General features: G+C 36.4%; 1 protein-coding gene across 2 annotated transcripts in view; it reads right to left on the bottom strand.

The window, feature by feature from the left end:
* DGKB (diacylglycerol kinase beta) overlaps positions 1-27,680 on the bottom strand; it is a 324,210-nt gene that overhangs the window by 72,688 nt on the left and 223,842 nt on the right. For both annotated transcript variants that reach the window (XM_042889110.1, XM_042889111.1), the window contains exons 21-22: positions 8,838-8,928; positions 3,317-3,512 (exon numbers count right to left, since the gene is read on the bottom strand). In XM_042889110.1, the coding sequence (XP_042745044.1) occupies positions 3,317-3,512; positions 8,838-8,928 (287 nt within the window). The remainder of the gene's footprint in view (positions 1-3,316; positions 3,513-8,837; positions 8,929-27,680) is intronic.

Genomic DNA, 27,680 nt, shown 5'->3' with positions numbered 1-27,680 from the left:
GTTTCTGTGGGATAGATGGCAGCAGAGGGGGAGTCTGACAAAATGGGGTCTGAAATGGAACTGTGTATGAAACAAAGGTGCGGAACTGAATTACTCCATGTGGAAAAAAATGCATCTCTTGATATTTATTGATGCTTTCTGAACTTTTATGGAAACAAAACAGTGGATGCCAGCACAGTGATGTGGTAGGCAATGCAGTGGTGATGTCAATGTGAAAGACAAGTCACATTCTGAATGGCTATGCACAGCTGTCACAGCATGAAATGAAGAGATTTGATCAGCTCAACTGAGTGAATCTAGTAATGTTGGTAATTATGTTGAAAAAAATAACGTTTTGTAGCTGAGAATTTGCTCTATCAAATAGTGTTATTGTACTCTTTGCATCAGTTGTATTTTGTTGGGAAATAAACAGGAGGCATTATCTTTGGAGCAGTCCTTGTAACATAATACTACCCATGTACTCAGTGATGAGATACAGGTGCTCCAGTCTACTAAGAGGAGTCAACCTTTGCTTTGAAACTAGCCTTGGTTCGAAATATTTTCATCCACAGCACATAGTTTCTACAGTATGGGACTTAATGTTGCATTATGAGCATTTCCATAGCTAATATATCCTTTCTAATAACTTTGATATTTTCCAAAGTCTTTGATATTATTATTATTTCCTGTCCAGGAAAACAGAAATGGGTAGCAACACCTTCTAATATGGACACCAAAAATAGTCATTAGTTTGAAATCATGCTACCTATGTAACAGAGAACAGTAAAAGAGATTATAATAATTTGTTTCATTACTATCAAATGGGGAACTGTCCCATCTCACTATGTTCAGAAGAAATACAAAAGAAAGTATTTTGATGAATCCAATACCCATTAGCCTGCTTCTATCCCCTGAACACTGAAATAGTATACAGAGACTCAAGCATATGTAGAAGCAGCAGAAGCTCAGCAGCTGGTAAGACTTCAGGTGACAGAGCATATTGGTAAGTTACTTTGAGATACTGAGAATATGTGAAATTACAGAATCACAGAATGTAGGTGTTGGAAAGGATGTCTGGAGATCATCTAGTTCAACCCCCCTGCTGAATCAGGCTCCCTTCAGGAGGTTGCACTGAGAAGCATCCAGGCAGGTTTCGAGTATCTCCAGAGGAGACTCCACAACCTCTTTGGACATCTTGTTCCAGTGCTCTGTCACCCATAAACCAAATAAGTTTTATTGTGAATAAAGTAATTTTGGCTTCGAGCTTGCAACATGTGTGAGGACCCAAAATCTGCTGTGTGTTTTAGCAGTTTTAGGAAGTAAGTGATAGATGAGTGTACAGTTAGGTGCACTGAGAACTGGTTGACTGGAAGAGCTTAGAGGGTTATGATCAGTAGCATACTTTCTATTTGGAGGCCTGTATCTAGTGGTGTTCCCCAGAGGTCAATGCTGGGTCTGGTCTTATTTAGCATCTTCATCAGTGACCTGGATGAAGGGACTGAGTGCACCCTCAGCAAGTTTGCTGATGATACGAAGCTGTGCAGAGTGGCTGACACACCAGAAGGCTGTGCTGTCATTCAGCAAGACTTGGACAGGCTGGAGAGCTGGGCGGAGAAGAGCCTTATGGTTCCTTACCTTAGGGAATATTGCAGGCAGGGCAAGTATAGGGTCCTATACATGGGCAGGAATAACTGCATGCATTAGTACAGGTTAGGGGCTGACCTGCTAAAAAGGAGCTCTGTGCATGTTCTGGTGGACAGTGGGTTGAACATGAGCCGTCAGTGTACCCCTTTGGCCAAGGAGGTCCATGGTATCCTGGGGTGCATTAAAAAGAATGTGGCCAGCAGGTCAAAGGAAATTTTTCTCCCCCTCTACCTCTGCTCTGGTGAAGCTGCATCTGAAGTACTGTGTGCCATCCTGGGCTCCTCAGTTTAACAAAGACTTTTCTAAAGAGAGTCCAGCGAATGGCTAAAAAGATTATTAGGGGCCCAGAGCACCTCCTGTATGAAGAAATGCTGAGAGCCCTGGGATTGTTCAGCCTGGAGGAGAGAAGACTAAGAGGTGATCTTATCAATGCTTACAAATATCTAAGGGGAAGTTATCAGAAGGATGCAGCCAAGTTTTTTTCACTGGTGCCATTGACAAGACAAGGGACAGTGGGCACAAACTGGAATGAAGGATGTTCCATCCATCACATTTACTGTATATCTATCACTTCTTCATCTATCACTTAGTTCCTAAAACTTCTAAAACACACAGCAGATCTTGGGTCCTCACACATGTTGCAAGCTCGAAGCCAAAATTACTTTATTCCCAAACATTTGTCATCCAGGTAAGCTTGCTAGATTCAAATCACGCTGCATATTAATTAAGATATAACTAGTGATTTAAGAATTGCTTCTGAGGAAATATAGAAAATAGGATATCCAAAACCAGTAAAAGAACCATGGTAAAAATCAGGCAGTTAAAGTCCTGACCTTTATTAAGTCTAAGGTTGCCAGAACCACAGAAGTAGGTGATATTACTTCCATAGAATAAGAAGTAAAGAAGGAGGAAAAAAAAAAAGGTTTTTGAAGTCTGGTCTGTTCATCCCTCAGTGTGAGCAGAACATTGTTTTTAAAGCATCATGATTTGTGACATATAATGATGTGTTAAAACACCTGGTGTTCAGATTCTGTGAAGTAGAACAGATTACTATTTACTGTAAGGGTTTCTCAAAATATGTATAATAATAATAATAATACACACACACATATATATATATATATTAAAATATAAAGAGCAAATTCTCATAATCACCAGAAAAGTAATGAGTCCTGAAAGGAAGTATGACACCCATGCAAACAACCAATGGCATATGCAATGAAGAATTGCACGCAGCATCACAGTATGGTTACACAGAAGTAGCTTGCTCTTGTTACCATGAAGTAATTTTCAACAGCCTCAGGACAGTTCGTTAGAAACAAGGCATGATTATTCCCAAGATTTATGCATGCTGATATTTATAAGCATTTAAAATGCTCAGTAAGCATTTTCTGACTCCCCCAAAATCCAGGCACTTTTAGACTAGTAGAAAACAGTGCCACATGGTATGCTTAGTCTGCTAAACAGGTAGCATCCCATCTAAAAAAGTACATTTGCAAGTTTATAGATTGTAATGTCAGCATGTCTCTGTTTACGCCTGTGCTCCAGTGCTTCACATCAGAAAAACTAAATGCACAAGAAAATAAATTAAGAGCTGTCTATCCTTTCTCTTGACAAGAAGCAATGCAAGGGCAATTATACAACTGAGTTGACTGTATAGAGCTAGATGGCCACTATTACTCTTTAAGCATACCTTGGCATACAAACTTCAGTTCCTTCGCATCTGTGACTGTGGTTCTTTTATCTGATCTCTTCTTTTCTGTCCGACGATGGCTGCGTCTTTTCTTTGTCTCCCCCCACAGATTTGATCCACCATGCATGCTTGGGATGTTCAGAATGGCAATTCCTTCCAGAGAAATATTGATCAAGTCTAGCTGAATCCCATCACACTGATTAGCATGGAAAAGAGAAAGGGGGGGAGGAAGGGAAGGAGAAAAAAAAAGAAGAAGAAGAGAGAGAAAAAGAGCAGTAAAAGAGAAAGAAAAATCAGAATGTTCTATCAATCAGACATTCTTCTTCAGCAATTTATCAGTGTTAATGGTTTATTCAATGTTTATACCTAAAATATATTTATTTATATTTGTAAAAGACGCATTAGGTGTATTAGGTAAGGACAGATCCTCATTGAGCAGAAAATCATGGCTCCTATTCAACCCCTGATTGCTTGATTAAATATGAGACTACTTGCTACAGCCATCTTGTTACCTGATACACTGACATAATTGAAATACATTTGTAGCTACATTCCAGCTATTAGCAGACAAAAATTTACACTGCAAAATTTACTACAGCAATAACTATCCCCTGCATACAAGGTCCAAGCAGGCCCTAAGAGCACCACACAGATATTAGTTTCAATCCAAAGGCACAATCAGTACATTAGTGTAGAGCTATGCCTGCCTACTAACCCATAGTAAGAGGTAAGAGTAACAAAATGTTGATCCAGGTACTGCATCTCTCAAACCAGGACCTCCACCAGAGTAGTTACACTAGTTCTCTGAAATATATATCAATGTCAAAGGAAAACATGTCCATCTTTGGAATGCTCACTGAGGTTTTTCAGTATTTCCTGAACATTTAGACAAAAGAGGAATTCAGGAACATGGGACCAACCACAGTTGAACCTGTGCATGGAAGGTAAAGCATCCAGTTCTACTTACTAATTCACTGAAGCGGGCAAAGGTCCCAGGATCAGTACATAACTTGCATCTCAGCTAAAGGTCGATTAGCTTTGTTCCTCATGTTAGTTACTTAGAGCACAAAGACATCCTTATGAGCTACATACACATTATTGTGTAAAAGAGAATATCTTAGAAACAATCCTACTCCTGCAATGTTCTGCAAGCCAGTAGGGGTTCAGCCATGCACTCAAAATTGATTAAGGCTCTTATTTTGTAATTCCAATACATAATAATCAGGAAGAAAACTGGAAAAATAATTAACCATGCTTCAGTAACAGTCCACTGACATTATGCAGCTTGCTGCTCTGTGGGTCACTGGCACTTTTTCCTCTCCATTTATCTAAACCATTATCAAAGCTTTGAAGAAACAGAAAGTAGAACTCAAAAATAACTGTGCAAAATTATTCATTTACCCTGAAAGTTTCTCAGATCACAAAACAAAACTGTATTATAACACATACTCTACATCTTCCTAATCTTTCTAACAACACTGTAAATCTGAAGAGCAAGCCATTTTGACATTAAGGTTTCCATTTCATATTTGGTCTTCAAGAATTAAATTTCACACCTGTGGATTACATGCACAGAAGGAAACCTTTAATGTGAAAAGACATATCTGGAAATGAGCTGGCAGTTATGGCAACAACTATAAGTTAAAGTATAACTTTTAAATTACGTTTTTGTGACAATAAAGATCTTCACCATTATTTGGGAAGTAAATTCACGGAGTTTTCTTCTACCAATATTTTATACGTATTAAATTTTGAGATCATTTATTTTGCTAAAAATTCTGCTCATGTATACTCTCACTTACTCCTATACATTCTAGATAAACAGATATTAATTTCATAATTAAAAGTAATCTTGTGTAAATACCCTGCAGGCCTCAATGAATCAAACACATACTGTGTGTCAGGCCTCCCACTGTCTTCAAGTGGAATGTACTGGCTGGATAATTAGATAGTACATATTTTTTAACCTTATTTGCATGCATATTATATCTTTTGCACACTGACAAGCAGCAGTAACAACAAAAGTCAGATTACCACAGGGAATTCCCACAAAGAAGTCTTCATTCCTTATAATTTGCAGCCTAAATTAAAATAATTTGATCTCTGACAAGGATGAAATGTCAAGCAGAAGGGGGTCCTCTACAAGCCACGGCCTGTGGCTTCTGAAATCTGCCTAATTTATGTCAGTCACTTCTTAATACATATTTAAGTATTACACGAGAAAGATGATAAATATGCAATCTGACACCTTTGGTATTTCCCTGCTGTTAATTTATAAAGGTCTGGCGTCCCCTAAACTGACTGGAATTATTTAAATAAAAGAAGAATTGTGAAATAGGATGGTGCAGAGTCTGGCTTCCATTTTCACTCAATATAGAACACAGCAGGTAGTACACTAAGACAATTATTTGAGTAGGCCTCTGAATCCCACAGTGACGGGCAACTTTCTGTATTAGCAAATGCAGGATTTCTTTTGTTCACACACAGGCAAGAAGTTTGCACTACAGGTAGCTCTGCATTGTCTTAACACGTTCATGAACTACAACAACAAAACTCAATGTGCTCCGCTCCTTTTATTATTATTAGCGTCATAATTATCAACAATATTATTTCAAATAATGCAATGACACTGTTAAAAATAAAATACAGAGCATGCCTACTCAGATTAGAAATAAACATTAGTGTTCCTATTCTTTTTTTCTTTTGATTTTCTTTCCTGGCTTCAGTCCCTACTCTGGCATTATCTTTTATACTTTATTCATTACACCAAAAATGTCCAGATCATTCCTATGTTGAGAAAATATTCATTGTAACCAAGTGCAATATTATGCAAGGCTACATAACCATTTTACCCTTCTCCCTCCTATTAATACCAGGTGGTATAAGCAGGCTTCTCTGCTCGCACAATGGTTTTACAGCAGGTACGTACCCCACTTATGCTAGATGTATGACTAATCTCATTAAATATCCTTTACGTACCACTTTTCTTACTTTTTTTTTTCTTTTTTAATGTGGAAATATAGTGTACGTCATTAATTTTTTTTTTTCTTTTTTTTTTTCCCTTTGGAATCTATGTTTCTCTTCTGAAATTTTGGATCACAATTTAGAACTAAAAGCACCTCTTATTTTGGGTAATGCTTTAGCATATACTTTCCTAGGTTACCATGTAACCTAAGCACAGGATTTACTATACTGAGTTTAAAATTGTGTTCGCTATCTCAAACAGAAGAAAAATGCAGAACTTAAAATAAATGACTGTACAGCAGGAAAGCCAAGCTCAATTGTGTTAGAAATCAAATACATGGTAGAACAAATATTCGCTCACAGAATGTTTGATCGTTTTCTCCCAGCTTAGAGATACAGATCTTAATCTTCATGGGTTTTGTTCATTCAGAATTTGGCTGTAGAGCAAATGCCTTCTTTGTGGATTTTATTCAGATCGAAATGAGTTATTATACACCAAGGTCTCATTTGTAGTAACATCCCCAGGTGTGGGGAAGAAGGGGAAAAAAACGACACACCAAAATAAACAGATGAGAACAGCACAACTCTCAAAATTATATAAAATACAAATGAGACACAAGCATACCGTTCATTTAAATGTAATTTACTCATAGCAATAACTGTAAATAACTACCTCCTACCAATTCTTGTGCAAACATTTTAGATACTATATGATTTTTACTTCTAATAGTAGGAAAACATAGGCTGTTTAGGCTGGAGAAGAAGAGGCTGAGGGGAGACCTTATTGCTCTCTTCCAGTATCTGATTGCAGGCAGAGTGGGGTTGGTCTCTTCTCACTGGTGACAGGACAATAGGAAATGGCCTCAAGTTGTGCCATGGTAAGTTTAAGTTGGATATCAGGCAAAAATTCTTTACAGAAAGGGTGGCTAAGCACTGGAATAGGCTCCACAGGAAGATGGTTGATCACCATACCTGGATGTGTTTAAAAACCACTTGGATGTGGTGCTCAGGGACATGATTTAGTGGAGGGTTGTTAGGGTAGTATGCTTAGGTCATGGTTGGACTTGATGATCTTCAAGGTCTTTTCCAACCTGAGTAATTCTATGTTTCTATTATTTTCTTTGAAAAATGAGAATGGCCACAATCGAGAAGGTGGATATTAACAAACATTTTATACACTGACAATGGTATTAATTTTGGTAATAATAGCGTTACTAATATGAATTAGTAATAATCACAAACTTGTATGAGTATCTGTTTACTTTGGGATGTTTACATTTTAATGGTTACAATAAGATGTTTTAAGAAGATTGCATCAGTCTATATAAGATTTTTGCTGAATAGAAAATATTTTCTTGGGAAAGCCAACAAAATTATTATTTACCTAAAGGACATGTTTAACATGCAATATATTCAAAATAAAACAAACAAGGTAAGCACTAATTCCAATAATTAATCAAATATTTATAAATATTTATAGGCTACCTGTATTTAAACTCAAATGTGTGAAGCACTGTCTTGGAAATCAATATATTTTTATTTTTTAATTTTAAGGAAGGATGTATGGGACATTTCCCTTTTCTAAAGAAATTAACAGCCTAACATAAAAATATGGCACCACAGGCCTTGCAGTTTCAGTCTCAGTATTTGCTATTGTTTTACCATGTGATCCATGGTCCCTTCACATCATTTCAGACTGTATCCTTCAGTAGGCTTGGAGTTGACACTCATACTCTTACCATACCTCTCCAAGCGCTTCATACTACAATACAAATACTCCAATGACATCAGCAGTTTCTCATTACTGTCAGTAAAAGCACCTCAAACTTCTTAAGACAAAATTCCATTATTTAACTTATTAGATTTCCACATGCACTCATTTCACAATTTTCATGTACTTATAAATATCAGCCCCTCCAAACAGCTTATGTAATGTAGCCAATTATTCTATCATCCAAAGTAGTAGTGGCACATTATTTTAAATTCCTATTTTGTCTGTAACTATCCTGTGTCTTTGCAGTTAATGTTCAATGTATAATGGAACAATGACCTCTGGTGCAGAGGGAAAAGCTATTTAATGAAGGGGAGCGATTCAAAAAATATATATATTCTTTAACCTTTATTCAGGAAAGTAAGTACAATTTTAGGGAACTGAGTTTTAAAGGTTATAAAAACTTGGGATCTAGAAATAATAAGTTTTTTTTTTTTTTTTTATTTTAATCCTGCAGCAGCTTTCACTCCCTCCAACAGTCTTTCATTTTTTTCCATCTGACCTAGCCACACTCCCTATTGATTTTTAATGTTATATTTCACCTCTTGACCTTGTCTACTGTATTAAGACTTCACTAATCATCAAACTGAACTTTGATGGTGTTCAGTTTCCAGTGTTCAGGGCTACACCACAAATAGACATGATAAAAATAATATTTTGGAATATAGGGTCGAAAAGATGTGCACTGAATTGCCTTGTTGGATTCAGGCACTCTGCACCCTTGCTCCCTGCATTTCAGCCAAACTAGTGACATTTAAAGGATAAAGGCAACAATTAGCTTCTTACTTCTATTTCTACAGATTCATGCAGCTTCTTACAGGTGGCTGAGAAAGTTTCCGAAGTGCCAAATTCAAAATACCAAAATTTGTTCTTCATTCTGAAACAAAAAAAAAAAAAAAAAGAAAAGAAAAGAAAAGAAAAAAGATCTTATTCACTATCAATATGTGAACAAAACTGATCATCCTGTCTTCCATTATAAGTAATGGCAAAGGCTTGGGAACATGTGACATCCCATTTGAAATAGATGAGCTCATAATTTTCAAAGCTTAAATGTTGGTGTCAAGCTGTATGATATCCCCTAAAGGGATAACAAGAATGTGTTGAACTGACAGGTTCAAATGTACCTTTGACTTTTCTTTTTCAGTGACTATCAGAATATTTTTTGTCACTTAACTAGTGACATGCTTCAGAAAAATGTATCGATTTTATTTCATGTCTTACACCTACTATATGATTTCTGATTGATGGCTAAAATCTCTATCCCACAGAGCACTAAGTATGCAAGCAGGGCACTCCCACTGTGGAGAAGAGCCAGGACAAAAATGTAGCTTGCCTTACCTTAGCTAAAGGTAAATTGCTCATGATGATAGATGAGATATTTGAAGAAAATAAAAATTCAAGATCTAACAATCATTAGACATTTTGCAGTAGGAGAGGTGTAGTACCAGATAATTAACTTGTAAACACATTTTAAAAAGGTGATGGAATCTGCATTTTGGAATTCATTAATAGATTCAACAGAAAAAAAACAGCATAGGTGTAGGTTGCTCCAAAAGTAATGCCTCCTATTTATTTCCATGGAAACTACAACAGCTAGAAAGAGTACAATAACTCTACTTGATAGAGCAAATTTTTAGTTACAAACACAGTCACCTACAATAGCTACACATTTTCACCAGCAAAGAACAAGAGCCTGCATGCCATGCTTATAAAAGTCTGTCCCAGTAGAAGTGATCCAATGTTTCACAGCTGCTATGATAGTGCTGCTGCTTAAACACACCACCTGTACTGCACTCACATCACTGTTCAGTCATCCAAACATTCAGTAAGTGTTGATGAATAGCATCAGATGCAATTTGCTCCGCAGGGAGGAAATGAATTCCACACCTTTGTTTCATCCACACTTTCATGGCAGATGCCATTCTGTCAGACTGCCCCTCTGCTGCCATCTATCACACAGCAACAAATGTAATGGATTACAAGCGGGAAGGTTGAACCTCTTCTGCCATGCCACTAACATCTATCTTTGACAATGTGGGCCAACATAGTAAAATAGAAGGCATTACTTTCAGAGCAGCCCTCATAAATACTAGAAAATTACTTAGTTTATCATGACAGCAGGTAGAGATTACAATTTTTTTCTCCTCAAATACATAAAGGCTGCATTTCTGTTTTACCAGATTTATTGCATACAGATCAATCAGGACACCAGCAGTAACATTTCAAATAAGTACTTGTGGTTTTGTTTAACTATCATAGACAATTATTCTGTAACAAAATGAAAAGCTAAATTAAAATATATATATATATATTAAAAGACCGGATCAGAATTAATTATTTCAGAATTCATTATTCATCAGGAATCAGATATGAACACAGTGCACTCACCTTTATAAACTGTTCTCCAATACACAGTGCAGTATGTTTGAAACTTGAAAATAACTGAGTTTGCTTAAGGCAGAAGCAAAAAGTGAAATGCAGGCATGGATGGTCAACAAATATGCCAGCAAAAGTACTAATTCTACCTTTTATATGTATTTTGGATTGTATAAATATAAGACTCATTGTATAAATATAAGACTCATAAATATTAGACTCATATAAAACTCACTCTTAAAATCTCCCTAATGGCTTTTACACAGAGGGGAAAGGGGCACGGCAGTAGTGGATAATCCCAGAGACCCATTAGTATGAGACTTAATTCCTGGTCATTTCCAGAGACGTGCAAGGATGTGCAACCTGAGGTGGGAGACATATGAATAATTAGAAAGGGCAATAATAAGAGAGAAAAGGACACATTTCAATTAAAAAAAAAAAAAAGACCCAATATTTCAAAAGTTTTTGCACAGAAAATCTGTGTATGTTTGGAAACAGCTTCTGAGGATGGATTCTGTCCATTCTGCTCTAGGGTAAACAAAATTCTAAAAATAGCTCCATCCAACAGAAGAGCCCAGGTCCAACTCAGCTTGCACACAAGAGACTGCGAATGAAATTGATCTTATGTATGTTCCTCCTACACCTGCAGATTTTTTAGCAGTGCTCTATTTACATGAATGTACATTAAAAAGATGTGTAGTCCTTTCATACCTAAACAAGGGTGAACAAAGTACTGTTGGGTCAGTTTGAAAAATCTGGATGCTGCTATTTTCCTGTTACTTTCTAATAAGAACGATGAATAATGAGACAATAGAAAAAAAAAACTGATTTAAGATTTCAGAAAAACAGTCATTATTATGATACTATTTTATACCAGCTACTTTGAGAGCATTTCCTCGTGCCTTTGTTTTTAAAAAATAAAAATAAAAAAAAAAAATCACAAATAAAGTATCTTTTATTACCTGTAAATTAGAGACACGCATTTGAAGGGTGACCTATTCAGTAGATAAGGAATTGGTTGGATGGCCATAGCCACATGGTTGAGGTGGAGGCCACATGTCCAGGTGGAGGCCAGTTATGAGTGTGTCCTCCAGGGGGCCATCTTGGGGCCAGTGCTCCTCAACATCTTTATCAATTACCTAGATAACTGGTCAAGTGCATCCCCAGCAAGTTTACTGATGACACTAAGCTGAGTGATGTGGCTGATTATAGCAGAAGGAAGTGATCCCATCCAAAGGGATCTGGGAAAAGTGAAACCACATGAACCTAATGAGATTCAAAATACCAAGTGCAAGGTGATGCAATCCCAGATACGTGCGCAGACTGGGAGATGAACTCACTGAAAGCAGCCCCGGTAGGAAGGACTTAAAAGTTCCGGTGAATGAAAAGCTTGACATGAGCCAGCAGTGTGCACTTGCAGCCTGGAAGGCCAGCAGTATCTTTGGCTGCAACAAATGAGAGAAGGCCAGAAGAATGAGGGAGGTGATGGTCATTCTCAACTCAGCACTTGTAAGGCCCCATCTGGTGTACCATGTCCAGGCCTGGGGCCTCCAGCACAAGAAAGACATGGAACAGATAGTGCAAAACCAGATAAAGCCATGAACACGAAGGCTGGAGTGCCTCTCCTATGAAGAAAAGTTGAGGGAGCTGGGCTCGTGTTGGAAAAGAGAAGGCTCTTGGGAGACTTTCATGTGGCATTCCAGTACTTAAAAGGAGCTTCTAATCAGAACGGGGGCTGACTTTTTACGTGGTCTGACAGCAAAAAGGAATGGCTTTAAACTAAAATAGGAGAGATTTATATTAGATATTAGGAGGACATTTTTCACTCAGAGGGTAGTGAGGCACTGGCACAGGCTACCCACATAAGCTGTGGACATCCTATCCCTGGAGATGTTCAAGGCCAGTTGGATGAGATGCTGGGCAGCCTGATCTATTGGGTGACAAGCCGGTCCATAGCATGGGGCTTGAAACTTTACCTTCCAACCCAAGGCAATACATGATTCTATGATCTTTTCTTTTTTGGAAAGCCTATTTTATACCAGCTTCTGACTTGCACAGAGATAAAACAGACAGACAGTATCTTGGCACTGTTCAGAATCTAAGGTTTCAAATTAATGTATTTTGTGTATAGAAAAATCAAAACTTAGCACCAACAGTGGTTTACTAGAAAGTGTATACCTATAAATCAAAATCTTGTAGAATAAGATGACAGAAGATTAAGTGCATTCATCATGTGAGTTTTTGATGGCAGATGTATTTCTTGTCATTGTAATGCACCCTGTAAGAGTTTAAGTAGAAAATGTAGCATTGTGAGCCTGTTGTCCTTTCCTTACTTAACTAAATCTCTATCAAAATTTTCCAATACAAAGATATATATAGATAGAAATTATTTTCTAAACTATTTACCAACTCCCTTTACCAGTAATTTTATTCAAATGAACTACAATTTTATTGAACAGAAAATTGTAGTTAATCTTTTCTTACACATACAAAGCAGAGTGAACTGTAAAGAAATCAAGACAAATTATAGTAAACTTTCCTTAAACAAGATTAGTTGTTATTTTTATAGTAAGTACTTCAAGGGATGTAGTCATGTCTACTTCTCTGTCCTAGAGCAGATGATTATTTTTAATTGTTCCAATTTTCACTAAAAGATGTAGTCTATTTCACTTAAAAAAAATGCTATACAATAGCACTTTACATTACTTTTTGTGTTAGGAATAGGAAAAGGAATAGATTATTTTACAAGAAAGTGTTTTTGTGTATGCTTCAAAGTGCACAGCTAAACTCTTAAACATCTTCTTGTTTGAAAATACAATATAAATAAAACATCAATCATGATTAAAGGCTGACCCAATCCCATCTAACGCTGCCATTGGATTACAGTATGTCAAAATATATACTGTCTATGGATGCATAAACAAAACCAAATTTCCTTCAAGAGCCTAAATACTTTCTTTGCTGGCAGTGTTCCACACAGTAAAGTACTAGTCAATTTTCTGTTAAGTGGAATGAGCTTCTTAGGGATGAAACAAATCAGCAAAAGAGAATGGAAGGACTAATACTGCTCTTTCTTACAGCACTTCTGCACTGCAGATAAGTATCAGACTTAAAAACTTGGAGATGTTTCTTCAAAAAGTTCAAGGTAAGGTTTGGTAATCAAGGCAAAATGATCAAAATGAACTGTGATATGGGCTTGCTCCATTATCAGTTAATCAAAAACCCCCCTACTGCTAAAACTATTTTATATAACCTTTCTGATTAAGCAATTATGGGGCATATAATTGAAAAATTGTCCTGTATCTAAATATGGAAGTCATAAATACTTTATTCTGCACCTGAAGAGCACACATACTTAATTACAATGAGTACACTATCAGAATGTGTGGAACAATAGTTCAGCAATAGAATGCTAAGGTGGGAGCTGAGACGATTAAAAAAAGAATATCTTTTAATATCAGAAAAACCCCAACCATATCCTGGATTTACCAGAGATTCAGAGATTGGGGCAATCACTCATTGTTACATTTTTAAGTTTATGACAGTGTCTATTTGCATTTCTTATTCAAATACCTACTGCATATTTATTTCCATTTTTTAATTATGCAGTGTCAAGCTTCAATTTCTACACTGGGAAACACATAATTGAAGTTTTTACAAATTTTTATAAAATTTCAGTTGAAATGCCTGGACCAGTTTTTAAAAACAACTGAAGGAAAACATATATGTTTACTTATATTAATTGTGTTTGACAATATAGACTTAGAACTACTTTGATACTGCTACACTTTCAAAGCAGAGATTTTAAATTTATCATAAAAATGGCCTTGGCGTAATATACCTCTGGCCATCTGTGTAAAATACATAAAGAATTTAACTATCCTGTGACCAATTCCTTGAAAAGCTACATTTCATAAAAAGTGCACTGTTAGAAATCAATCCCTATCAAAAATCTATGCAGAAATACCTGTTCCTGAACACACAGCACTTTGTTTCCTTCATAAACTATACTGGTTCCCCAGAAGCCTGCCTGCTGAAAATATTTTTATTAAACTACTGCAATTACGTTGCAGAAGGAATGTTTGTTTACCAGAAAACATCAAGGGCTGACATCAGCCTGTATCATAAACTTGCATAATCTCTTAACATAAAGTTTTCATCCTAAGAGTAGTGTTTATGAACAATAGTGTACAGAACGTAAGTACAAAAAAAATTCATTAGGGAAAGAAACAACACAGGTGAAAGAATTCCAAAGAGAGAATGCTTATCATCCCATTCACCACATTTCTAGAAGGTGTCCAGTGGCTACATGACTCTCTGGATCTTTTATCTCCCTTGATCACTCTTCTATCCTCCGTTCCATGGAAATGTGAAAAAAGATGTGTAAAAGACTCTCTGCAGAGAATCAGAAATGTCAGAGAGCACTGCAAATAAGGGGATGTGCGATAGACACATATTTCCACCATGGAGAAACCATGAAGAGTCCAAGGGGAGAAAGTGTTTGACAGGTATATGTAGGAAAAAAATAAATGGAGACCATCATCAGGGAAAATGAGGAATCAAAGGAAAAGAATGAGAATAAGATAGGAACTTAATTTGAAACGGCACTGAAATTCTGCAGTGATGAAAGAAAAATGATGATACAATGGAAAAGGGAAGAAAATAAACCTAAAAAAGGACAAAGTAAAACCACACATATCCGAAGTCTGAAAATGAAACCAGGAGCACAAGAAGCATCATACTGGGCAAAAAAAAGCTGAATATCTGTTCCAATATTCTGAAACTGATACTAGGTAGTACCAGAGACATCAGAGTATAGGTATCCACATAGCATACAGTGGAGAATAATTTAGCTCTAGGAAAGGTTTATTATTATTTATTTTATTTCAGACAGTGTTCATTTTTTTTGCCATGAAACATGAAATAATATGGGCGGGACAAAAAAGTCAAATTTATGGCAGCAAACTACTTTTGGTTGCTTTTGTTAACTTCTGGCTAACAGGTTATTAAAGTTTGAATCTTCACAAAGCATTTTAGATAACAATATACAAGCTCTAGTCCTCGTCCCCAGTGTGACAAAAAATAAAAATTCTGCACCAAGGAACAGATGAAATACAGTTACAGAAACCTGTCCCTGCAATTGGGAATAAAAGTACCTTTAACCTCAACCGCCTGATTTTCCTCAGGTCCTAGAAAATCTTATTAAGTTGTCTGAAATTGCTGCTTTTGTTTTGTTGAGTCCTAGCCTGTGAAACATACGACGAAGACTAATAGAAGTAAAATGTACAGCAAATTGTAAGTCATGGTGACTGTGTTTTATGTTATTGCTAATAAAATGTGCTGATACATTGGATTTTATCTAATTAAAGAAATACCAAATAACTGATAAATAAAAATTGTGTTGCTAAAAACATTTCAATGCTTTGCACAATTCAAGATAAAGAATATTTTTTTATCAAGTCCCGTCTTTCTCACATAAGTTCCCAATAGACAACATATTTTCCATCTTTCCTCACTGTTCATAAATCTATTATCTGGGTAATTTTATACTTAGGTAAAAATGATTTCACTGAAGCACATAATATATATTAATAAGAATGTATGACTTTTTCTAATGTTCTTCTTTTCTTTCCACTTCTGTCTTAACAATCACATAATTCCTGTTCTGCTTTATAATGAATCATATGCAAAGGTAAGGAAATAGCCAGTGGAGATGCACATCCATAAGAGATTTATGTGTGACTGGCATGATTTTAATAGAGACATCTCTGTCAATTTTTTCCTTTTCCCATTACCAACTGTACTTACGGCAAATCTAAGTGCTAATCTCTTATGGCATACAGCATAAGCAAAGATGTGCAGAAGAACACACAGTTACAAAATTTTCACATTATCTACAATGACACTACAAGTCGTTGAAAATTTACCACATAAAATCTTATATCAATAAGAAGCATTTTGAGACTGTCTCAGTTTGACACTTATTATTTCTACAGATACCACTCTGAAGCTGTATTTGATTCCTTTTTCTCTCATGCTTCACAGTACAGTTTTGCACAGTAGCTTGCACTTTTCAACACAGTAGTTCTGCAGTCTCTGCTGTATACCTTACCTGCCCCAATTCTCTGTAGCTGGTTTTCTCCCAGCTGCCTACAGCTGTCACCACCATCCTTCCCCCTTGCCCATTCAGTTCTGCTTCTGCCTTCAGCTGTGCTCTCCTATCTGCCCAAGAACCCACTCTGGGAAACATTTGGATCAGTTTCAGTAATAAACACAAATCATGAAGGGCAAAAGGATCTCACAGTACTGAGCGACTGGGCTACAAAAATGCAGATGAACTTTCGATAAATCTAAAGAGATGCACAGAGGAAAAAGAAAAATAATTATAATTTTGCAAATAATGATGAGCTCTCACCAATAAGGTCTTGGGTTTAAAATACATATTGAACGAAGTGCCAGAACAGTGTTTGATAGCATTTCAATGAATGTTGTTATGAATGCTGAACATTATTATTATTTTTTTTAAATTCCCCAGCCAAGAAAGGTAATAAATGTGGGAGATATAATAGAGCTCTCTAAGATCATGTTTGCTACAAAAAGAATGAATAGGGAATGACTACTCACCATCTTTCCTATGGAAAAGTTACACTAGTGAAAAGAAAATAGGAGCCTATAGCTACAACAAGAGGATTCTTTACACAATATGTAGTTAAGATGCTAAAATATTTGTAACAGGATGTTAACATCTGTATGGTTTAAGAGACTCGTGGAAGAATTGTCCACTGAAGTCCACTATGAGTATGCAAATATTATTATATTTCCCTCTTCTCTTATACTGATCAGTAGAAAGCACTGCAGAAAGAGCACCTGGCAAGGTAGACCTTTTGGTTGACAGTGGATGGTTATTTCTACATTCCTAAGTTTCTGATCACAAACACATTTCCTCTTTTCTGTAACTATTTTTGTTGTATTATCTATTTCTCCTCACAGAGTGTTTCACCACTTATTACCAAGTCTTATCTCAAGCTTCAATTTTCCATTTTGATTGAAATCTTTGTACAAGAGTCCAGATATAAGTACTAGTCAGTCCACACAGTATAGACAGGGACTGATGTTTCTGAACATCATTTATTATTTACATATTTGCAGACAAACAGTATGACAAATTCAGCAGAGGTTCATGCACTGTTTCTTGATTTTGTAAGACTATTGATCAGAATGTTATTTGTCTAGGTTTTCAAGAGAAAACCAGATTGGAAGGATTTGCTCTGTTTCCTGGACTACCAGAGAAACACAGTAATCAGAAAACATCCTAACTGTCAGACTCATCTATAACCTATCTTCTCCAGTTGTTAGCCATGAAACCTACTTTCATTGTATTATCTGTACTGTCTTTTTCACATACCTTCCTCACGCTACAGATACCAGAGAATAGTAAAACCTGCTAACATACAGAGAGGAATTTTATCCTAATCTATGAATAAAAAGTGCTATAACCATAATAAAAACAGCATCTTCAATGATTTGAAGAGCCTCAAAGTTCCGTGTTAAGTACTAGAATACAGCAGGAACTAAGTGACTTGAGTTGTACCTCAGACAGCATCTATTTTGTATCAATGTGCCAAAGGATCTTCATGTGAAAATGAGAGTATGTTCCTCCTGAAGTCATAGAAATGAGACAAATTGTAGGATGTTAACCTACAGCCTGGTAAAAAGCCAGCTATTATAAAACTGTGTGATACCTGGCTGATAACAATTTATATGATATTCCTTTGTAACAGGGTACAGTTTCTTGTCTATGATAGAAGTAGCCAATTTAAATAACACTTGCTTTTTAATATATGCTGTTTTACAAACAGTAATTAGTAAGACCAATAAAAACCAACAGTTTAGTTTCTTAAAAAGTTTACCTAAAAAGTATCTTCATTTAATTTGTCATTTAGTTCCACTAAATGAACATTCCTGTAACAGTTCTTAAATCCTTTCCATCTATTTCCCATCATAAAGATTTCTGCTTTTAACATTTTACTTATTTTTATCCTCATTTTCCCCTTCAGCTTCTTTCCCAAATTCCCCAATCTAGGGAGCAGATGCTGAGGCACCAATGACTCATGAATCTGAAGAGGATTTTTAACATGAACAAAAATAAAGCCTATAAACAGTTCTGCATTTACCAGTCTTGGTTGTACTAGAGAAATCAACAAAACTGTGTTAAGAAAAGAAAAAAACTCAACTCTCTGCATATTTTATAATAGACCTACTGTCTCAGAGCAATGTCACAGACTTTCACATTTGATCTTTAAATAATGTCACAAGAATAAAACAATTTTCCTTTCTCTTACCCACTAACATGGGTATGTAAGAGCAAATAGGACACTGAGTAGCACTTAAATTAATGAGATCATTGTTAAGGCAGTTCAGAGGTTCAGAGACAGGTTTGCAAGGAGGGATTCCTCACTGGCTGCTTCACATGCACAGTTGTAACTGTTTTAGAAACAAACATATCAACCAGTTTTACTTCCTTGTAAAGTAAGGATGCATATGTAATTATTTTATCTTTTCCTCTACCCAATATTTACATTCTAGCTTCCACTGAAATAACAAAGTATCTCAATGCTGCTATTTAATTCTTGCCTAAAAAACCCCTCCACATTCCCCTAAAACACCATGCTTTATGCCATTCCCAGGTAGGATGCAAGTAGCTTAAGGAATAAAGGAAAAAAGGTAAGCAATCATATGTTTCAAAGGAACAGTGAGCAATTCTTGCATGAAGATATGGCAGAAACATCAGACAGTCTGTGTAGGAGAAAATCTTTTTTTGGCAAGATCTGTTTTCCTCAGAATTCCACCAGAAAAATTTAGGTCTGATGAAATTGGAGCTGGACTAAACATCTCTGCCTCTCTGACTGGGATACACAGGACTTTAAAGCTTCTTTTACTGAATGAACTGAACGAAGATTTATGAGTTTAGGAAGCCTCATCCTTTTCAAGTTTCACTACCTTCTGATTCTCTCTAAGAGAGGACCACTTCTAAGAATTAGTTGGCTTACCTGTGATTCAGTTTAACATTAGACTTAGGTGTGTCAACATCTTTGTATTCCTTTGAACTTGCCAGCTGTATTCCCCTTGGAAACAAAAGACATCAACCAAATGACACTAAAGGTGTGATTCATTGGAGCTAAGTAGGCAGAATTGCTCTCCAGGCTTCACAGAGAGACCTAACTGGTTCTCAATTTACTGAAATCAGAAGATTGGCATGTAGATCATGCATACACAAGCTCCCCTAGAAGTGTTACGGTTTAGGTGTCATGTTTAGGTGTTTAATTTCAAAATGAAAACCTGTCTCATCTCAATGGACATTCACATAAGTAGAAAAAAAAATACAACTCACATAAAGAAAAACAAAAAATAACAAAAAAAAAACCTCCACAATATAAACGAAGTCTCAATATTCCTCATTTTCACTGCAGAAGGAGAATTTAAAAACCATTACCCTTTAAGTACTTAGGTGGGACAAGACATTTAATCTTCTGTATTCAAAAGACTTTTAGCGACTTACCACACAGAATTGCTCAGGAAGTGAACTTGAAATTCAACCCAATCCACCTGCATTCCCTACAGCACCTTAAATACAAAACCCAACATCAGCTGTTCCTACTTTCTAGTCTCCTCTTCTGAGAACGCTCAAATCAAATTCCATGTAATCCATCCTCCTATCCAGAAAGCTGTGCTTCCTTATTTCCTACAGGATGGTTACAGCTCAACTGCTAGCTCTTAGGAGCAGACCATGTAAAAGAACAGGTAGATGAAACATGTGAAACACATGGATCATGCTCTGTGAAACAGAAGTTCACAGGTATTAAATAACAGTATGTCCTTTTCTATTGTCTAGGCGAGGATGGCATTTTTTTGGCAGCTTTTGCTTTTAAAAGGCCACATTATTTAGAAACCTGGAAATAGCATTAATGGTCTATACAAGAGTATATATTTTTAGGTAACATTTTTTTTCCCCCTGAAAACTGAACACAGTCATCAGCTGTGGTTAAAAACGCTGCTCTATAATAGCTTCTGCAGAGACTTCAGAATGCATTTTAGTGTGACAGAAGGTCTTTACTTAGTAGAAATCAGAACTCAGCATTGAAGATGCACGTGGTGGCTATATAAATGATAAATTCTACAACTATAACTACTTATCAACTCGCCCTTAAAAATACAAAACTTTCTACACTGAGTAGCACCTAAGTGGGTGAGATAGAGTAAAGCCAGGCACGCTGCCCTCTTTTTGTTCCACAGCATAGAACTGTGTGACCAAAAGTCATTCTATCTGAAGTCTTGTTGGATGAGCAGCAAATAAGTCTTCAAACATCTGTGTTTTATGTAGCCGCATGGCATCTGTTTAACCTTTTAGAATGTTGCATTTTGAACGCTTATTTTTTAATCTTTGTGCTACACTACAGTGTAAAATAGGGGCAATCAAGAATAAATCAATATCTTTTCAAAAGCACGCTTAAAATAAATCCATAAAATGGTTCTCCAAGTGCCTTCTATGCCAGTTATTATATACATTCTCATTTGAGGATGTCTATAGATCTATCTCCTTTTTCACAAGGATATACACAAAAGTCACTCCAAGAAAACTGTCTTTGTAAATTTTGGATAATCGTATTCTACAGCAATAGTTAAATTTAGCAACAGTCTGGTAGGATTCTTTTCTGCCGCCAGAGAACTGGTGAGGAACGAACCTTTATGGTTAATAATTCTAAGCTATCAAGTAAGCCCTGTGCTTCTACCTAAGTTATATTTGTCTTGTTTGGAGCCTTCAGCTTTCCTTCTTACACTACAGCTACATATTGCATTTCTAATCATTACTTCACCCCTGCTTTTTAAAATCTATCACAGCTCCATGCTACCAGCTGTTGTTTTCTTTCCTAATGCAGTTTACTTGCAAGGAAAAAAAAGAAAAAAGAAAAAAGAAAAGCACAAACCAGATTTAGATTTCTTTGAACTTCATCCTTACTCACTGCTTTTCAGCTCCTGAGACAAATGGAAGAGATCATTCTTTGCTTTAAAGTCATAATAATTTAGGACATAAACTTGATAAAGAAGTCAAACATGGGAAATAAGGATACTGTCAGTTAGAATCATTGATCTGATTTCTACAAATTTGTGGAATTGCAAAGACTGGTTGACTTGAAAATTGCACTGGTTTAAAAGGTTTCCTAAATCTAAACAAATAAGTACAGATTTTAGGGTGTATGATTTTGAGGTAAGAAATAGAAATCAAAGGAGCTACTCACAGGAGATAAAATGAAGTACTTCAATGTTAGCAGAATTGGGGCTATACTGTGGTATAAAAGTTGATAATTTTAGCTTAGTTATTTTCTAGTTTATATAAACTAAGACAAAATAAGCCATTCAAATTATATTTAAAGTATATGTAATCTGCCTTCTATTTCTGTTCAGTCATTCCATAGCTTGAATTTAAAAAGTAACAAGACAAAACAAACAGAACTCTAAATTAAACTGGTACATCTAGACAGAGTGGTTAGCTACACAGAAAGAATCAGATGCACATCTTTTGTTAAAAAACATGCACAGCTTTTTTGTGAATTTTGAGCATATTGATAAGGAAATAGAAATTGTCAGTATAAAAAAATGCTGCATCACTAGAGTTCCTGAGAACTGCAGGTAATATTTCCAACAACACAAATAGCTGTATTTAAATAATAGAATATAGCTTGCAGGCTTGGCTTTCTTTAAAAAAAAAAAAAATTCAAATCTTAAGAGTGTATTAAATTATATAAGACTGGCATCTAAAATGGATGTGCAAAAGGTATTCTGCAATAAACATTATGTCTGAAGAAAAGTAATAAAACCCATAAAATATGGCTCTACAATGTTAGTTCTGAGAAAGGGCAAGTGAACTTCTCCAAATCTTAACAAACAAAAACATTTAAGAGGAACTATGTATGAAGCATCTTACAAAATTTTCGGCTTGGCCCTTCACAGCAGTATGCACTAAGCATAGCATGCTGACTACATAGGACGTGTTTTATAAAAAGAAGGTGGATCAAACACTTCAGCAGAGCCTATCAACTGGGAGCACAGACCAATTCATCGTTTTTCATTGTAATACTGAGTGAAGAATTAGAATGACGTATATGTTGAGATTTTCAGCTTTTTTGCAGAACCTTTGCATCGGTCCACAGATACAGCAGCACTAAAAATGATTGTTGTTTTATTGTATAGTACAGTCCTTACAATTCTTAAATACAGCAATGCATTTTAGTGTTTTGTTTAGGTTTTTGTCCAGAGAAAGGGATTTATTTTTCCTGTCAACAGAGTGCTGGTGGGCTGCCCAACGGGGTGTGGCTGGTCTGCCATCCCTGGAGGTGCTCAGGAGACATTTAGGTGTCTTACTCAGGAGTGTGGTTTGGTGGGGAAATACTGGCGATGTGTGTACGGTTGGACTAGATGATTTTGGAAGTCTTTTCCAACCTGGGTGATTCTGTGATTCTATAATCATAGAATATAATCAGTACAGATAGGGGACGACCTGCTGGAAAGTAGCACTGTAGCGAAGGACTAGGGGTCCTGGCAGTCAACAGTTTGGTCATGAGCCAGCAACGTGCTCTCACAGTCAAAAAAGCCTTGGTTCCTTTGGGTGCATTAAAAAAGCAGGGCCAGCAGCTGGACGGAGGTTATTCTTTACTCTGACCTGGTGAGGCAACAGCTGGAATCCTGTGCCCAATTCCAGGCTCCTCAGCTCAAAAAAGACAGATAAATTCTAGAGGGAGTTCAATGGATGGCCACAAAGATTATTAGAGGCCAGGAACATGTCCTGTACAAGGAAAAGCTGAGATACCTGGGATTGTTCAGCCTGAAGAAGAGAAGACTGAGAAGAGACCTCATCCATGTTTATAAATATCTAAAATGCAGGAGTCAGTGGATGGGGCCAGGCCCATTTCAGTGGTGTGCAGTGCTAGAGCAAGGGATAATAGGCAAAAAATGGAATGCAGGAATTTCCATACAAACATGCAAGGAAGAACATCTCCAAGGGCAGCGGAGCAGAGAGGTTGTAAAGTCTCCTCTGCTGGAGATATGCAAGACTTGTCTGGATGCTTTCCTGCTCAACTTACTGTAGAGAATCTGCTTTAACAGGGGTGTTGGAATTGATGACCTCCAGAGGTCCCTTCCACCCCCATGATTCTATGATTCCATGTAGTATGTAACATATAACCAAGGTTGAATCAAATGTATCAAACTGCAATTCATTACTTGGATGGTATGGGGACATAGCATAGACATAAGATTTGAAATATAACTTTCAGATTGAAAAGATCCATATATACACGTTCCTGGGCAAGTCCCAGAATTGTCTGTAATTACAGTTTTCAGGTAACAGGTACATGTTTCTGGGTTAAGCACATTAACTAAATCTAAGTCCCTTCAGGGAAGGGGGTGGAAAAAGCCAAACCTGTTCAGTGAAAACAGCACTGCTTTTATGAGACAAAGAGACTGTTAAGGTAAGGCAGAACTGCACTATGCTTTCTGAAAAAAAATTCTTATCTTTGCAAGTGAACTAATGCCTACAGAATTTTCCTAAGTACTAATTACAGACTGTGTGCTTTTAACTAATGTAAAACTGTGGCTTTTATCTCTCTGTAGGAATACTATTATCGTACCAGCTCTACTTTTTAAGTTCTACAAGAACATACCAGGGATTTTTTGTTTCCTTTCATTTTGGAAACTTAACTTTTTATTAACAGCACTAACATACCTGACACCCTCAGTCTCTTGTATAAATCTAAGCCCTTTGCCAGATAGGTTATCCAGATAGGTTATTTATTTATTTTTTTAAATACCAGGAAATAATGAATATAGTATGTTGTGTTTAGTCGTGTCTGCATCTCTCAGTGTGCTCAGCAGCATTTCTTAAAATTTGTTCCATTCAGAAAATGCTTTATTCCAAAACCTGTTTCTTCTCCCAGTTGCCTCTTAGAGCTAGAGAGTTCCTGCGAGTACGAAGTATCACGGGGAACTGCCACGTGACAAATTACCACTGTCATCCATCAAATATTTAAGCTGCTCACTACTGACCTTGAGCACCACTTATGCTCCCACCACCACAGCCCTTTTCTAAGCAGGGTACAGCTGGCACAAATTCAGCTGAGCAATCAGTTTCGTTCCAGTTCACAAAAGTTGAGGCTTCTAAAACTACTGTGCATCATGCTGTAGAGTCCTGAGCACTCTCAAGAAAGGTGTCCAACACCTGACTGTTGCTACTGAGGAGTATTACCTGCACACATTGATTTGCAGCAAAGTATTTCTCAGTAAGTATTTCCACTTAACATTTACTCTCAGGGAACCTGTGTAGCAGGAGATATTTACGAGTTGCTTTCAGCTTAAAAATAAATCACCTCTAATTCCTCTAAGCGAAATCAATCAAAAGTCTGTAAAAAATGGACTCGTTGTTTGGTCGATTCTGGCAGAAAAGTAAACAGCACTTCAGCTTTTCTCCACCATTAAGGTCTAAATAGCCTAGAAAGTAAATCAATATCTCCAGTCAGCCTTCTGGCTATTGTTTAGCCAGTAGATATACTGCCAGTAGATGGCTTACTGCACTCCTCTGGGACTAACCTGTAATCCTCAGAGAGTAATAATAAGTTCGTTATCTAGTTCAGCTCTCTGTTGTACATTTAAATGGACCACATCCATCAGCAGCACTTGTTAAAGTTAAAGGACAATGACATCCCATTCAACCTTTTTCACAGTGAGATACTAACAGTGCCCGATGGAGAAAATTATTGTTAAAAATCTTATTTGCTGTCAAGTTATTAAAAATGGAGTACTGCAAATGAGGAAAATAAATAAGGATTTTTCTTATACAGGAAACATTCTTTTCATTAATGAGTTTAGTTATGGTGAAGTTTCTTTCTGTCACAGATCATGCAATCCTTCATTATTCATATTAATCAATTTCAAATATTTCTGCTTATATACTGCTGTGAAGCAGGCAGCTGTCAGAACCAATGAGCACCTCTATGGCATTGCTGAGCTACCAGATGTTTGCTGTACCCTAACAGTTTTTCCTCCCTCTATCTAGGAGTGCACAAGAAAGACCTCTTATTTTGCACAGTGGAGCTGTAAAAGAATTTTCTGTCAGGTCACAGAAGTTGTGCTGTGCTCTTTTCCAGGGAGAGTTTCTCTCTGATCTGGGCACTTAGTTTTATTGTTTACACACATATTCTCTGATAAAGTGCAGACTATCACAACATGGCAGGTAAAACATTACTTTTTCTGTAGTTAGTCTGAGAATTTAAAAAAAACTTCCTGCATACTAATTGCAGTGAATGGATCCATACTGTAAATTGTGCACATGAAGACTGCTGCAGCTTCATACTCGTTCCCCAGAGGGTTACAAAAACACATAATAATCATGGACACAACTGCCACACTGCAGCAGGTTCTTTTCTCTGATTCAAAAACTTTTAGGAAGAATAGAAAAGGAAAAGAGGTGATGGGTAGGTCTATGTCTTAAGCAAGAGATTTCTACACTTTCTATAGTAACTATTTATTTATTTTTTTATTAAGTCAGAATTGTCTATCTGGACTGCAGCCATATGTAGGTGAATGACAAACAGTCTTCGTATCACAAGGAGAGTTGACAGAGTCCTAAATAAAGGTTAAGGAATTGATCTTTCTAATGGATCATCTAAATTCAGAGGTTAAACTCAAACAGCAGTGCTTTAAAAAAGGACGAAGGGAACTTCATTACAGTGGTAATTCCTGAAATGCAGCTTTAGTTTCTGGAGAGCTGTTGGTACTGGGATCACCACTAGGTGACAGCTAGAGAGCACCCAGCTGTGCCCTGTTGTTCTAACAACTTTGCTTCAGCCCTAAAGGAATTTACTCAGTTTGGTGGAGTTTTTTAGATCACTCCACATTGCGCTGTAATGAAAATCAATAGAATTTAGGTTTGTATAAGCTTGTATCTTCATTTTGAAGATATCTGTTACTCTTGTGTGGCATATTGCTTACACATCTTAAAAATGGAGCCTCAAAGTCTTCTTACTGGAACAAATCTTTGGCAGAGAATGAGGTCTGGTGAAAGGATGGATTAAAGACATCAAAGCCACGAAATGGAAAACCTGGAAAGTATTACAGAAAGTGTCCTCAAAATATTTTGCAAAAGTGGTTCTCATCCCTTCTCAAGTATGCAAGATGTAAATTAGAATTAAAACAAATGCCTTCTCTACTTTTGATTTGATTTCTTGACTTTTGATTTGAGGATTTATGTCATTGCAAGAAACCAGCAATACTTTTTATATTTTAGGAAGGGATTTTTTTTGCTTTGAATATTGTTTTTGTATAGTTGTATTTCATCATTCCTACATCAAATCTATCTCTTTAAGCTTCTGTGCCACATAATATCTTCTTTTACCAAAACAAACAATCTCTTTGCAATTAAATGACATATCATACAGATATTTCCCATGATACCCCCATACTTCAACTTTTTTCTCTTTATGATAAATGATTAAAATTCATCTATATGTTGACTTTTTCCAACTTTTGCAGCTTTTGGGGAAAACTTTTTCATTTTCTGTTCTTTCTGAAGGCTGGACACTAGAATCATATATATTACCACAGCTGCAGTATAAGGAATGACACATAAAATTTAAATAATTACTTTCCTACTTACAAGCAAGATTCTCCTGCTCATAAACCAAGGACTATACGTGCTTTCTAAGCCACAGAATCACCCCCAGAAGCTCCCATTCAGCTCATTACCATGCATAAGCATTTAGTCCTTTAGTCCTATCCAGAGTCAGTGTTTTCTGAAATGAATTACTCCTTTTCCCACATGATCTACATTTGTGATTTCCAGATGTTTGACCTGGCATTTAGCTAATTTGAAAAATATATAGAACAACCATCCAGACAACTACATTGTTTACATTTCTAAAATGTATTTTAAAATTATTATTAAAATTTTTGTAAGATGAAAGCTTTCTAAGCAATGCTTTCTTACAGATCTCTGACAAAGACATTAAGTTACACTGTGAAAAATAAGTATTTAATTCGGTATACATATTTTGGACATAAAACCACACATTTTTAACTGTAGAGAAGTGGCTTTAATTGGCTGTGCACTTTTGGTTTATGTAACATGCTGATAAGAAAATATTAGAAACAGAATATGCATAAAATGCATTTTGGCTTTTGTGGAGCGTATTATAGAATCCAATC

Source organism: Lagopus leucura, unplaced genomic scaffold (assembly GCF_019238085.1).
Source record: "Lagopus leucura isolate 7727_CA_CO unplaced genomic scaffold, USGS_WTPT01 Super-Scaffold_100157, whole genome shotgun sequence".
Taxonomy (NCBI): domain Eukaryota; kingdom Metazoa; phylum Chordata; class Aves; order Galliformes; family Phasianidae; genus Lagopus; species Lagopus leucura.
This window is presented reverse-complemented; position numbering and strand designations above follow the sequence as displayed.